Raw genomic sequence first — 15408 nt, forward strand, 5'->3', positions numbered from 1 at the left:
TCGGCTTCTGTTTTTGCGTGCATCCACCTTCCATGAGATTACAGCTGCTTCAGTCCAGCTGCGTCTGAAAGTGAGAATACCTGCACTGTAGATTCATGTAAGCAGCCAGTTTACAGACGCAGTCGCCTCACTCCACTTTGACGGACTTCTCTTTAAGGGGGTTTGGGGTTTTAATCCCCTCCACTGTCGAAGCGCAGCTCTCTCAGAAGCTCCAGCTCGGTGTTTCCAGCTGAACACACTTTCTAGACTGAAGCAGAAGACTTTCCCCGCCGAGGATGCTCCCACTCACACCGAGCCTCAGCTGCCGCTGGACCGTCACGTTGCTCCTAGCAACAGCTGCGTCGCTGGGAAACTCCTTAGCAACGGTACGGCACGGGGCTTCGCGAGACGCCGAAAATTCGATAAAGTCGTCACTGCTCGGCGAGGCGCCCACGGCGACCACCAACCGCTCGGGGGTCGCTCTCAGCGGAGCGGTCAGGAAAGGCAACGTCCCCGTTCAGGTAAACCCAGACGAAAAGCTGATACTGTGCGTCCTCTCTGTGGAGGCACCTGATCACTGAAATCAGCCTCCACTCGTCTGGGAAGGCTTTACACCAGCTTCTTAGACATTTCTTTGAGAAGTTGATGGCATAAAGCCATGAGAGCATTCGTGAGAAAGGTGTTGGGTGGACTGAGGCCAGTACAGTACCTCTGGAGTGTGGTAGGATGGAGTTCCACTGCTCCCCAACCCAAAGCTGGGGGGGCTTTATACCCCTCTAGTGGATCACTGGCATTAGGCATGGTCACCTTAGGCTCAGACGTGTCCTATTCTATTGGCAAAGTTTTTTCATGGAAATTATACAAGCTCTCTGATTAGAAAGGGTGTCTGGACAGACAAGCGTCCAGGCTTTTTGCTGTCCTGGCACCAAAGTGGTGGAACGAGCTTCCCCTGGGTGTCCGAACGGCAGAGTCCAACCCTCGCTGTCTTTAAACGCAGACTGAAGACCCACCTCTTCAGAGAGTACTTGGGCGAATAGCAGAGTGGTCACCCTATTGACTTGTGTCTAGTAGTGTCTTAACTTGGAGGTATCCTTGAATTTTAGCCTTTTCTAACTTGCTGAGGTTTTTCTTAAGTAAATAGCAAAGCACTTTTGTAAGTCGCTCTGGATAAGAGCGTCTGCTAAATGCCTTAAATGTAAATGTAAATGTAAATGGGCACATTTGGATGAACAGTATATGTGCCCTATGTAGAGGTGTGTAGTTATGTAGTTTGTAAATGTGGCTGTTTCTTCCACTTGAGCGTTTTTACGCTTACATTCACACCAGGACCAAATGATATCTTACCAATTGAACATCTCATGCTTGACAAAAACAACACTATTAGCATTTTACAGTAGAAATTGTAATAGTCTAAGTCTAATACCTAAGCGGCACTTATAGTCATATTCAGCACAGTGCCAAAAAGCTTAAGTGTAACTTTTTAACCCCATTTTACTCTGATTTACCCTGATCACATTAACCTAAAAAATCCTTGATCAGTCCCTGGGAGTGATCCTATGTTGTTCTGTTAAATGTAGTCCATACTTAGAACTTAATCTCTGTCCAGAAAACAGTCCAATAATGAGTTTTATGGGATTAACATTGGCAGGTAAGACTCTTAATGACTGTTAATGCCATATAAGCCTAATTCTGGACTATGTTTTTCATTCAATGTGGAATCTCTACTAGAAGGCTGTGTAGTCTAGACCTCAGCCCTGTCCGAGACGTCACCCTCAGCTGCACAGGCTATTCAGTTGACTTGCCTGGCACATGAAAAGTGTGAAGGGTTAAAGGTTTGGAGCCCTCATGGAATTTAGACATTACCCAGTTTATTGTTACTGTGGATTTTTTGATACTTTTACAGCAAATCACAGAAATGTGGCTTCACACATTGGTGTTGTGTTAGTTTCCAGTTTCCGGGGATTAAGCCTAAACAGAAAAAAAGATTAGACTTAATAAATGTCTGGATCACAAAGCTGTTAGTTAATAACTGGTGGCTGAAGCCTTGCGTTATCCAAAGCGTTTAATACATGGAAGATTTTCCCATATGTAGACTAAGCTTGAGGCTTAGCAGTTTGAGACAGTGTTTATACTAGGGCTGCACGATATATTGTTCCAGTATCGGCATCACAATGTGCCCATGCGAAATTGTCAAGTTGCAGGAATATGCGATAAACAGAAAAATTGGCTAGAAAAATAAAATTAGCATTGTTCTCATTACCCATAGCATATCTACCAGTATACCATTATATCTACCTAGTATATATGTTTTACTCCAGTCTGGGATACATGGAGTGCATTGTTTTAATAATCACTACATGTTGGATTATTGACTTCTGGAGAAATCTAGTTAAAAATATCGCAAATGACTGCAAAATATCGCAATGTCTTTTTTTCCCCAATATCATACAGCCCTTGTTCATACAGTATCTTTAACTAATGACTGCAAATTTTAATGCCCTACCAGTCATCTCGGCCATCATCCAGTTTGTCTATGACCTGGTACAGGTAAACGTCCTGAGAGAAATCTCACAAAGGTTTCACTTCAGTCTTTCTTCCAAGATTTGCTGTGAAACCCAACTTCAATAGAGTCACCTCTCAGTAAACCTACGCTATGCTGTCAGTTCTGGTAAAAATCTGCACTGGTGGTAAATGTATCTGGAGGTAACAGGCAGCACAACAGCCCTAATAGAGTGCAGTCCCAGTTAATTGGCCTAGCGGGTGATTAAATAAGAAAAGAACCTTTACAAAAAGATCAGTCATTCTCCCTTCCTCTCTTCCTCTCTCTTCCTCTCTCTTCCTCTCTCTTTCTCTGTTCCAGTATGCCTATACCTCCAGCTAAGTATCTCTTTCCAGTCTTGCTGTTCCACTAAACCCAAATTTGGTTGAACTGACCGCAGCGATACGCATGGAACCCACCGCATTGTTATACAAGTGCACTGCCATGCTACATTTAACCTCTCAGGCAAATGACGACGACTAATAGCGGTAACGGTGGTGGGAGTGCAATCCTTTTGGCAGCTTGGAATGATTTCCAGGCCTTGATTTTTTTTTTTTTTTTTTTTTAGAATGCTGCAGCCAAATACTAAGCTATGGCCAGCTTCCAGTAATGTCTGCCCGGTAGGCTCATGCCACTGACCATATGAAGCAATCTAAAGTGCTTGTTTATGAGTGGTGTAAATCAAAGATAACAACATAGATGTAGTAGTGTGTTTTTAATAGGGAAAGTGTGGCCTGTGATTTGCAACAGCTTCAAGGCCAGGCCTCGAGGTGTTTAAATGAAAGATAAATTCAGTTCATATGGTTCCTATGGAGCCATTCTGCAGCTTTTCGCTCCAACAGTCTCACCTCGGTGCGCCATAGTGAATCATTTTTGTGGTTATGATCTCTGATGGTGTGAGCAAACTGGTGCCAGAGAACATGTCGGATTTAGAGGTGATAGATTGATGCAAAACTGGCAAACTGTTCACAGCCTAGCTACACGTATGTACGTGCAGTTGTGAAGACAGCATATGTAACATAAACTGCTCGCTGTAGCTCACTGAAGCAGGCCTACAGTGTGTGATGGATGGGGTGCTGAATGCTGCTTTTATCAGCCTTTGGACAGAAGTGTCTTTACAGTAGTGACTGATGACTATCTGCTTCACTGGAGTGTTGGAGGAGTTGGAGAAGTTAATTCACCATCATAGCCATCATCTCCCCCACCAACCAATCTGCACGGACTCTCAAATGAATGTGCCACATTTTAATCTGTTGCTAGAAGGCTGCTGAAATGTATCCCCCCGAGGCCTCTAACTCACTTACATTAAAGGATAAGTGGAGGATCATAACATAAGCTCCCAATAAATAGCCCCCACTGGCTTACCCTCAGACGCTGTGAATTAGACGTGCAGGGAAATAGGCCACCCAGTGTTGCGCGGCCATCCCCAGAGGAAGGCTGGAGTGCAGTTTGGTGTTTCTGACTGTCACATTAGCAGAGAGGGCCCACAGCCAGCATGTCAAAGCCATTGCCAGTGGCAGCTTATGGCACCCTAACGTGTTTATATTTCGCTGAATGTTGACAAAAACTCTGCACTGTGCAGGCCTTTCTGTCATCGAATATCATGGGCATTGGTTATGTCGGGCCCCCCCTCCCTCTCCTTTACAGACCCACAAATCATAAAAACCTCACTCGGAACGGTTCTACATTTTAAATTGCACTTTTAAATTGCAGTTTCACTCAGGAACTCAGCAGAGTTACTCCCTGCAGGCACCCTGAGTAAATGCACGTGGGTGGGCAGCAGCATTCTCCTTCTGTTTTTAGTGGGTGCGCCAGAAGAGGAGTAGGCTACTGGCATGGGCATTGGTGTACTTCCCTCCTAACTAACCCCCTTAATTCCGGCGGGATATGGTCTATTATACTATGTGAATACAAGACCTGTTTCTCATCAGTGATCCAGCCCTTTCCACTCTTTCAAACCGGTCCCCTTATTTAATTTGACGCGGAGGTTCCGTTAACGAGGAGGGGACCAGGGTGTTTGGGTCTGGCTTGTAAAGAGAGGAGGCAGGTCTCTCCTGCCCCCTCTGGGGTTAAGTGGCTGTTTAGTGATGCTAACGAGCTGAGAGGGTGAACTAAAACAGCCCGAGGTGTGACGGCTCGTTAGCGCTAGCTGGGCTAATCATGTCTCCCCCACTCCCTCACACTTAATGGCTAAGGCAGAGGCCAGGAGACGCCTTGATTGCCACCAGAAGAGAAACCATAACGCGTTTCTGGCCTTTATGGCATCCTGAGCCTGTGCACTCAAGTAGCCAGACTCGTTTCATGTTTTACTAACGCTAACTAGCTGTGTTCCCTGTCCCGCCACGACTGTGCGTTTAAAGCGGGCGACGCAGAGTTTATGTTAGTCGTGTTGAATGACTGACAGGCTCTCATTCAAGTGGGCCTTTAGGGTTTGCTACACACATGTTTTGTGGTGGAGAGATTAACCTTAAACTTGTGCTTCAAACAGCGAGAGAAAGCGCAGATCACCTCGGCGATCTGATACCGCAAGGGACCTCATCCTTTGAGGCTGTATGGGGTTTGTTTGTTCAGTGACATCGTTTATTTTACTCTGGAAAAGCCTCTCAGCTCACTAACACCATTCATGGTGTCGAGTGTCCATTTCGATTTCTCAAGGTCAGATTCAGTGAGGCCCTGAGGCTCAGTAGGACTGTGTGTAGAAACAAATGAAGCCTGTGTGCAAAACCAGCGCGGTGTTTGGAATCTTGCATTCAGTTGTGTAAATACCGCTGGATTTTAGTTGAGTCTTATGAGACCGAAGTTTCAATCCTGTGGTTTGAAAATTGATATCAGCTGAATTGTTTTATTTATTGTCCTTTCTCAGGAAGGTATTATGGAAATTTTCAGTCACTGGGCTTGTTTGGACTATATAATGATTTAGTTTCAAGCTTTAAGGAGCACTTGAAATGATTATCGCCGCTCTGACGGATGACTCAAATCCATCCAGGAAAGAGCTCATTGGCTCAAATGTTGCCGCTAGAGAGGTGCAAACAGCACCGCGTTTGGGTATTACACCACTATCCAACAATGATATCAAACCCCTGGAGTGACAGGCTTGGAAAGAGGTTCAAAGGGAGGCACTTTTGGGCTTCAGAGTTTGATCTGCTCACCGGCACAACAGTGGTGTGGTGACGGTCTGGTTAAGGCTTCCCTCATCTGCCTCTGTCTCGGGCCTTATCTGTTCCTCTCTTATCTCCCCCCAACTAACCCCCACCACCACCCTTTTAATGTCGCCATGCACTCTTGTGAAGATAGGGGTGAGAAAGAGAATAGGAGGGACGAGTAGGATCAAGTAGTAAAAGAAAAAATAAAAAATGTAAAAAAAGGCACAGTGGCCCTCAGAAGAGCGATATTAAAAATGTGACATGATCAGACAGTCAGATTGCATGGTTCCGTGGTTACGTGTCTAAGGCTGCCATGCTAAAGTATGTGTTGCCTAGGCAAGTGCAGTATCTGTTGCCTGGGATGAGGGTGGCGTCTATGGCTCTGGGTAACAGTCATATTTATTTGACTCTATGAAAAATCATAAATTTGATCTCAGACCAACCTAAAAAGCACATATTCATAGCACACCTTATACATTAATAGGACCATTAATTCATTGTAAGGACAATTGAAAAACACATCAGCCTGAAAATTTTTTGTAATATCCCTTGTCTTGTAGACAAGCATAAAGGCAATAACTGTGCTAAAACTGGGATATTCCTTATGCAAGTTACAGGGCACAACTAGGCTCAGAACAGCCTAAAAGGCAATGATTCGTAATATATCTACGACATTATAAGGGGCAAAAACAGTCTCATGGATTTTTACAGACCAGCCTAAAAGGCAAGGATTCATAATACACCTTATAAGGAAAATCAACAAAACAGCCTCACATCTGCCCAAAAGGCAAGACTTTATAATATTCATTGTCTTAAAAAACAGCTTAAAGGGCAAAATTAGAACATGATATAGCTTACGCATGATATGTTGTATATGTATATGTAACTAGGATTAGACCAGCCTAGCAGGCAGGCAGGGACTTATAATATCCCTTTTATGATTGGATTGGAATGATATGATTATAGACTAGCCTGAAAGCCTGGCATGAAACTAAGCCATACTAGACATTATAAGAAAAATACATTGTATATACAATCACAATGGCAAGGACCTGTTATTAGCACTGGCAGGCAGTTGATATAGATTTGGAAAACAGGATAGGATGTGAAACAGGAAGTCATTTGTAGAGCGTTGTAGATATGCTGTTTTTATTTTGGGTTGCTGAGGTGCTGAACCTGCTTGATCATATTGACGCATCCCTAGAAAGAGAGAGGCAAGCAGTACCAGCAGTGGTGTCATTCTCCCATTATAGGTTGCCAGCCATGTAGTCTGATATCATCACAGAGAGGCAGACCCACTGTAGTTTGTCTTTAGGTTTATGAGATATCCGCACCATGAGGGTCTGTTTAGCTGCTGGTCTGTCTTACAGAACTCCCTGCATTTTGACGGTGTAGTGATTGCTTAGTCTTTCTGGTATGTGTTTATATTTGTTAATTTGTTGAATGAAAGACTTCTGTGAAGTGGAATTCGTTTTCAATTACTGCAGGTTTTGGTGAAAGGTAACAGTTACATATGAGAAGAAGCATTAGACAATTTGAGAATTATGAACCTTAGAAGTCGAGAGTTTCTCCCCTCAGCATTGTCACGCAAAAACCTTGCCAAGGAAGGAAACCTTCTTAATTGTCAATGGAAGCCAATGTGAAAAGATTTTAGAGATTTTAGAGAATTTCTATTGGTCCAGTCATCATGCCATTTTGACACAATGTAAAGAGCAACTGACAAAATTAAATTATGTCAAAAAAATGATAAAATATATTCTGTATCAATGGGTTTGAGATTTAACATGATTTAACATTTAAAATGACAAAAACAATGATGCTTATCATTTCAGCAAATCAACTGTAAACACAATGACATTTCTAAGTTATAATCTGGATTTTTTTACATAATTTCTTTGCTTATTGTAATGAGCAAGGCATTTTTGTAAATAATTAATATTAAAAAAACAATAAGTCTTTTGTTACCATGAACAATATGGTTTAAAACATCAGCTGACAGAACACTGGACGTCACACTTGGCATTGACATCCATAGAAAACCATTTTGAGAACACTGCCTTCCTTCCCTTGGCACACTGGCATTCAATTCCCAGGCCAGACAAGCACACCACACTCCACTAATAAAAGTCTTTGAGCAAGACTCCCAACACTACTTTCACTCGCCTGTGTAACATGATTCAACTGTAAGTCACTCTGGATAAGAGCATCAGCTAAAAGTCATAAATGTTTAAATTTAAATGTAAAGAATAGCATGCCGTTATCCAAGCCCAGTAAACTTTCTAATAAAGCAGATAAAACATGCAAATTCGTATTCGGTGCTTTGGACAGTCCTGTTTTATTTGACTCTTGTTCAAGCTTCCTTGGCGGGCTAGACTATAGCCACCCATGTGTTTCCAATGTAACAGCAGTATTTCTATTGCTTACCCAATAAGGGATGATCTTCTTAAGCCTTCTCAGTGTCCAAAGCACATGGATTTCGGAATAACATCTTTGAAAGTTAGATGATATTGAGATATTCCGCCTGCCTTTACTCTATCGGAACATGTGTTGCACATTTGAGGCAGAAGGCGAGGACTTGTTAGAATGACGTCAGTTGTTTCCCTCCGTAAATCATCATTAGCTGGAGCTCTTCTCTGATTGATGCTGCACTGGCTCTAACCCTGCACTGGCACCAGCAGCTCACGGAGCAATTGTGGAGCGCTCAGTCTCGGTCGGAACTGATGTGAATCTGTCAGTGCCTCCCGGCCCAGAGGAGCATCAAACGGTCAAGATGTGTCATTACATTAGCACTCATGTGGACATGAAACTGATCCAAGCTGAGAGCTGGTGCTGTAGAGGAGTGTAAGGAAGAAGTCTCATGTGATTTAATGGGCTTGTTAATACAGCTGGTTTAAAATGTCCCAGAATTAAAGTGAAATATGTTTTTTTTTTCAGGCATATTAAACTATTTAGCTCAGTCTGCCTTCACTTTAGGGCTTTTTTTTTACAGATGTCACTGAGCTCTGAGACAACAAATCTGTTTCAGCTCAATTTCTTAACTGTGTCTCTTCCATGGACAGAAGATTTGATACCAAAATGTGATTTCTTGTCAGGGATTCCAAGTGCACTCATTGTTGGCCAGCACTGATGCTTTAAAATGAATGGCAGATTTCTGTGTGTACAACTTTATCACAGTGCACACACCCTTAACAGTCAGCCAGAGTGGCTTAAGGACGTTTCGGAGTGTTTAAATTGGATCGAATGTAAATATCGGGTAATATTGCTGGTGTGTTTTAATTTATGTGTATTTATTTATGCATTCCTGCTGCCCTTCCTCTAGGCCAGAGACCTGACAGCATGTGTGAGGCATTAGCACAGATTAGAGTATCAACTGTGGTATCATCTCACTGGCAGACACACACACACACACACACACAGAAACAGAAACAGACATATACGTCCATTTGTTTTGGAAAGCAATCTGGGCTCATCGTTGTATTCTGCGGTTTCCGTTTACTCATTGTTGGATCCGTCGCTCAATCATCTCAGTTCAGCTAACACTAACACATCATGCTCTAACAGGGTGGTCACATGGTCACATGACAGTTGCTGTAATAGGGTACATCGGTGGTCAGTCAGTCTAAACAGGAGATTTGAAGAAACAAATAGAGATGAATGGAAAACAACTGGAATAGCTGTAGAAACAGAAGACACTGACAGAAGACACTGACAGAAGTTAGAAATGGTCTCCAAAATGAAAGATCAATGCCACTACAACTGTGAAGATTGGAGAGCCATTAGTGTTTTTTAAGAACTTGGTCCTACCCAAGCAAAACATTGCTACTTATGTTGGTGGTCACCCTGAAGCCTTATGCCCTAAGTCTAGCTCATTAAGGACTAACCAAGTGGTGAGCTTGCTTGGCAATACCTACCTAGATGTCACACCGATGACTGGACAGTTTTCCATTGGTTGTTTACTTTTGTCATATCTAATTCCCACACACTAGTAAGGACTCCACCTACCACACAGTGCTACCAACACTGGCACGGTGCAGGCTTGCATGTGCTTTGTCTCATGTGAGTCCTATGAAGCTCCACCGCATCTCGTATCTATTCTAACAGCAGCTAATGCCACAGCATTGGACAGCTGAACACTTACACGCTTGGAGAAGAATGCTAATGCTAGGTCTGTTATATCAGCTAACAGGCGCCTGCATTGGCTAGGAATGTACAGAGTGGTGGGGGGAAGAGGGAGGGCCACCCTACCTAGCTGCCCAGAGAGAGCAAGGACAACTGAGCTGTCTTGAACTCCTGGCTACGGCTGGCTGTTGCATCACTGGAGATCAAACCTGCCACAATCTCCTGATGACGAGGCTAACACTCACTCAAACACCACTCAGGTGCCTCATTGGCTGTTTTTTTTTTTCAAACCAAAACTTAACGGTGGGAAAAAAATAGATCATAGAGACATAGAGCTCAACTGCAATGTGATGTTTCTATTGAATACAAAGGAAAACAAAAATATTCTAAAAAAAAATGGTTAGTTAGCCCTAAAAGACCCTGAGGGTTCCCCTCTGTTTATTATGGGGTAATGGCAATGCTTCTATTGTCAAATGACTAAAAATATTACCAGCAGTTGGAGAGAAATATATGATGCTGGTTTTTGGGACTGTTCTCCACTGTTGGCTATTAAAACAGCTCTGTGTTTCACAGCAACGCCGCTCATGCTCTGTTAAACTGGTTAGCGTCTTGGGCAGTTTTACCCCAAGTGTCTAGCTGTCACATAAAAATGTGCTTGGCAACAGAGGAGTAAGTGATGACTGTGATCTGAGACTCAGAGTCAGATTTATTTGACTGAAAGTTGGACTTTGGAAGTCGAGTGTTTTCCATATAATGTCTGGTTAGCATTAGCCCTTTCCCTCATGTTTCAGGCAAACGTAGAGGCTTATTTGACCTTGCTTGTGAGAAAGCACATTGATTGTCATCTTACGACAAGAACTATCCCTAGTAACACATTTCAATAAAACAGATCTTTCCAAGCATCAATCACAAATTTGCATATTTTAACTGCTTCATTGGAGATGATTGTCCAATCGTTTTAAATCCATGTCAGATTGAGGTGGGCTTTAATGATGAGGCCCAAAAAATGTCTGTACAAACCCACCTAGCCTACGTTCCACCCATGTGAGCCCCACATGAGCATGTTGGCAGGTTTAAATGAAAATGTAAGAAGTTAAAAATTAGTTTTTTTTACTGGGCAATGTATTAAATCTCAGCAATAGTTCTGTAAAATAAAAATAACTTTCGCAGTATTTTCACTGAGCCCATTGCCACATTTCATGCCTTCTGCTTTTGAACTTCTAAAATTGCAGCAGAGGAATTTGTAGATTATTCACTCCTATCTCTTCCTGTCTCCTTCTTCCCCTGCCCCCTCTTCATGTGCAGGTGTACCCTTGCAGCAGTGATAAAGAGTGTTCAGTGGGTAGTTACTGTCACAGCCCTCAGCATGCTCCATCACGCTGCCTCACCTGCCGTCGGAGGAAGAAGCGCTGCAATAGAGATTCCATGTGCTGTCCCGGCAACCGCTGCAGCAACTGTGAGTGTTCCAGTAGTTTTGTTAAACAGTGTCCTGAGATAACTTTGATTAGGACTATGTTATTATTACAATGAAAAGTATCATCACAACATACTGATATACTGAGAATTTCAGTGTATCATAAGAAAGAAATATTATGCAGATAAAATATTAAATATTAAACAGACAGCATAGAGGACCTGTAAAGTAATTAAGTGATTTTAAGTAGCTGAAATTACATTTGTTGGTACTTTCCGACCATTCAAACCATCAGAAATCTTGATACATACACTGTACAATAAAAAAATGCCTCTAAGTATCGCAATGCTATCGTTTTGCCACATCACTCTCCCTTGGTGATACTAGTAATGACTGTTTTCAAGCTAGGCTTTGATGTTCTTGCCAAACACTGATGCCAAATTTCTCTCTCCGGTTTAGATATCTGCATCCCATTCTCTGAGAGCATTCTGTCGCCACACATCACACCCTTAGAGGAACACAACAAACTCTCGAGCAAGGACAAGGGCTGGAAGAAGAGTGGGAAAGCCCAAGCCAAGCTCTCCCTCAAAGGTGGGGAATTCACGCCAGCCTTGTAAATCTCAACAAAGATCTTATGGAAAAAGCCGCGTCTCCACCAGACTGCATGGGGCTTGAAACCCTGGCAGGCTGGAGAGGCTCTCCTGTTTCTGTGCGTTATCTCCAGCGACCCTGCCCACAGGTTGTTATTCGTGCGGAGGGAGGGGACGCCAAGCCGCAAATGCGCTCGAAATTGCATACCGCTCATAGATCAGCCAACCCTGAGCTTTCAGCGCAGCAGGGAGCGCGTGCAGAGTTAACCACAATGCACGGCTCTTCTCGCTCCTATATAAGCCCGGAGCTCTCGTGGGGATGCTGACAGCACAACCCAGTTCAATCATAAACTAAATCACAGAACATTAAACTCGTCTCGGGCGTTTAAAAGGGCTCTAAAAACCCTGCCACCACCGTCATTAAACTCAAATCATGAGATTATATGTGCTCTTAACGTGGACTGTAAAACTGAAGACTGACTGAGATGTATGATTTAAAATCTTCCATTTTAGTGCATAAATTGAAATGATTATCGAATAATGCTTATAGCTCTCCATTAAGCAGTCAGAAACCACTTAGCGTGTTAGTAAGTCATGTTAAATGGGTGGTTTTCTTGCATTCTTAAAAATCAAGGTGCTTTAAATGGTTCTCTGAGCAATTCCATAGAACAACCATATTTGTTTCCATAAACAACCATGTTTGTAACAGAGATGTGTAAGTGTGAAGAACCTTTAGAGGTCTCCTAATGTAAATGCTCTTCACACGCACACATCTCTGCTACAAACATGGCTCTTTATGTTGCCAGACATGGTTCTTCCATGTCGTCGCTTAAAGAACCCTTTGAAGCACCTTTATTTTTAATAAAAATGCTATAATTATTTTTAAAGCTATCATTGTCATTTCTGATTACGTCACTCACGCAGAGATGCCCCACCTGTCCCAACCTAAGAAGGGGAACCATATGACCGTTTGCATGCTGGATAATGCTGATTAGAACTTTAGCCAGGAAGGCCTCTCAGGAAACTGCGGTTTTGTTCTGGGACACACAGCGGCCCGGGTTGCCTGTTTAAAGCCTTTGGCAAGGGGAAGTGCTCACGCCAAATTATTTCACAGAAATCTCACAGCAAGATATATAATAAATATTTGCTATACTAATTATCCCTTTGAAAGAGTAATATAAACCGTCTGACACGTGTAGAGAGTTTCCCTCAACTGAGTCGAATTGGTTAATAAATCAGGAAATCATTTGAGCGGATTCTTCGGGGCCCCGTATCGCTCCCTTTTATATGCAAACCTTGTAATGCAATTTTAAATCCAATGTAACAGCAAGAGCCCTGGATGTGTTTGAACTCTGGTGTGACTGAGCCAAAACAATGTAATGGTTTGATTTTCCTCTGCTCCCTCTGGACAGTTTGGATTTGCTGTACTTCCCCAGTAGAAACTGCCTGATTGCATACAGTACAATCATTATGCTAATATACATTCATATCATCAGTTTGAGATAAGTTTGCCATGGGGACTTGCAACATCTAGAGGCCTCTTAAATACTGTAATTTAGTTCTCTTATAATAATAAAGAGTAATAATACAATGACTTTCCGGTGGCTTATGGTGTTCATATTGAATTATATAATTGTAGAAAATGGCAACAGCTAAACAACGCTGAGATTATTTCAAGAATTCCACCTGAGCAGTCAGTTCATAAATGGGTATACCCATGTTACTAAACTCATTGGCTGTTTTATCTGCTACTTAATCCAGTACTGGGAAACTGAGAGGAAGAGTCCAGCACAGTTTAGTAATTACCCTGCTCTAAACACACCTACTAAACCTGGAAGTTAACCTAATGAGTTGCATCTGCCATAACATAGCTCCAGTCACAAGTGACGTAAGAAAAACATTGATTCTCTTCATTTACAGTGGCATCTGTAAAATGGTGGGATGTATTAGGCAGCAAGTGAAAAGCCAGTTCCTGATGATGATGGGTTAAAAAACACAAAAATGGGCAAGACACTTTAGCAAGGACAAAATTGTGATGGCCATACGACTGGGTCAGAACATCCCCAAAGCCTCTGGTGGGTTTTTTTCTGGAATGCGGTGGTCAGTACCAACTAAAAGTGTCCCAAGTAAGGGCAACCAGTGAACTGGCAACATGGTCATGGGCACTTAGCGCTTATTGATGCAATCCATGAGGCCCATGTCCAGAGGTCTTGTGGAGTCCATGCCTTGAATGGTCACATCTGTTGTGGAGGCACAAGGGGGACCTACTTAATGTAAGGCAATGGTGGTACTAATGTTATGGCTGGTCGATGCATACTATAACTTTTTCTTACTTACTTATTCTAATGAAAGCAAGCTAGAAAACCTTCCCCTAACTCCTTGTTTAACTTTTTGTACTAATCCAGATGCTCACCCAGATCCAGATGTTTGTCCCACATTGTGCTTTTAATTTAAATTTTTATTTACTTATAATACTTTCATTTTCGATTAATTACTGGCTTATTTTCAGTTTTATTTTGCATTTTTTAAGAAGTGTTTTCCACAGATCCACTGTTGGCTGGATATTTTGGTTGGTGGACTATTCTTTAACTCAGCTGGGTGGGGGAGCATTATCAGCACAGCTGTGACACCTCAATGTCAGCGCCACACACACACTACCATATCAGTCTCACAGCTGTGCTGAAAATACTCCTCCACCCAGATAATATCTGGTCAGTAGTGGTCCTATGTTGGTCCTGTTAGAAGGGGCTGATAAAATGTGGCAGCAACCAATGAACTACAGTCAGTAAATGTAAACCTACAAAGTGCACCTATATGGAAGGTGTTTCTGATAAAATGACCACTGAGTGTATGTCCAAAAATAATATAATACAGTGTATTGGGTGAATTTCACAATAACAATTCAAGTATTTGACCTAGGGTTCTCCCCACCTTTGCTTCTTCCATAGGCCACGATGGTGACCCGTGCTTGCGTTCCTCTGACTGTTCGGAGGGCTACTGCTGCGCCCGCCATTTCTGGACCAAGATCTGTAAGCCCGTGCTCCGTCAGGGTGAGGTGTGCACCAAGCAACGCAAGAAAGGCTCACATGGCCTGGAGATCTTCCAGCGCTGCGACTGCGCCAAAGGCCTGGCCTGCAAGGTGTGGAAGGACGCCACTTCGTACTCCAGGTCCAGACTGCATGTGTGCCAGAAAATCTGAAGGAGTGCAGGAAAGGGCCCAGCAATCGAGCTGTGCGGTGGGGCCTATTCTTTCAGCATGAGGGCAAAACAGAGAGGACTGCTTTTTTTCCCCAGGACCCAGGCCATATGCGATGAAGGGAGGGAGAGAATGAGAGACATGCGCAAAGAGAAAGAGAATAATCCAGGATTGTGTGTATGTGTGTGTGTGAGTGTGTTTTTTATGTGTGTTTGTAGCTTGGCATAGACGATACGATTGAGACACATGATCAGACACAGTCTTGGATAGTTTCAGCAACGTTTTGCTGCACGTTTTTAAAAAACTGTATTGATTTCAAAGCCATAGCTTTTCTATGAGGTCCTGAAACGATTTAACCTTCTCTATGCATTTTGGGTGTAGGTGTAATGCAGTCCAAACCGGGCTGTGTTTAGCAGTTATTTAGTGAT

At 42.9% G+C, this 15408-nt stretch overlaps 1 protein-coding gene across 1 annotated transcript; it reads left to right on the top strand.

Moving 5' to 3' along the window:
- Nucleotides 1-275: 275 nt before the first annotated feature.
- dkk2 (dickkopf WNT signaling pathway inhibitor 2) lies at nt 276-15178 on the top strand. Its single transcript, XM_072677086.1, has 4 exons — nt 276-500; nt 11086-11236; nt 11654-11785; nt 14733-15178. The coding sequence occupies exons 1-4, from the start codon at nt 276-278 to the stop codon at nt 14981-14983; spliced, it is 759 nt and encodes a 252-aa protein (XP_072533187.1). The 3' UTR covers nt 14984-15178.
- Nucleotides 15179-15408: the final 230 nt, after the last annotated feature.

This window comes from Salminus brasiliensis, chromosome 4, assembly GCF_030463535.1.
Source record: "Salminus brasiliensis chromosome 4, fSalBra1.hap2, whole genome shotgun sequence".
NCBI classification, from domain to species: Eukaryota; Metazoa; Chordata; class Actinopteri; order Characiformes; family Bryconidae; genus Salminus; species Salminus brasiliensis.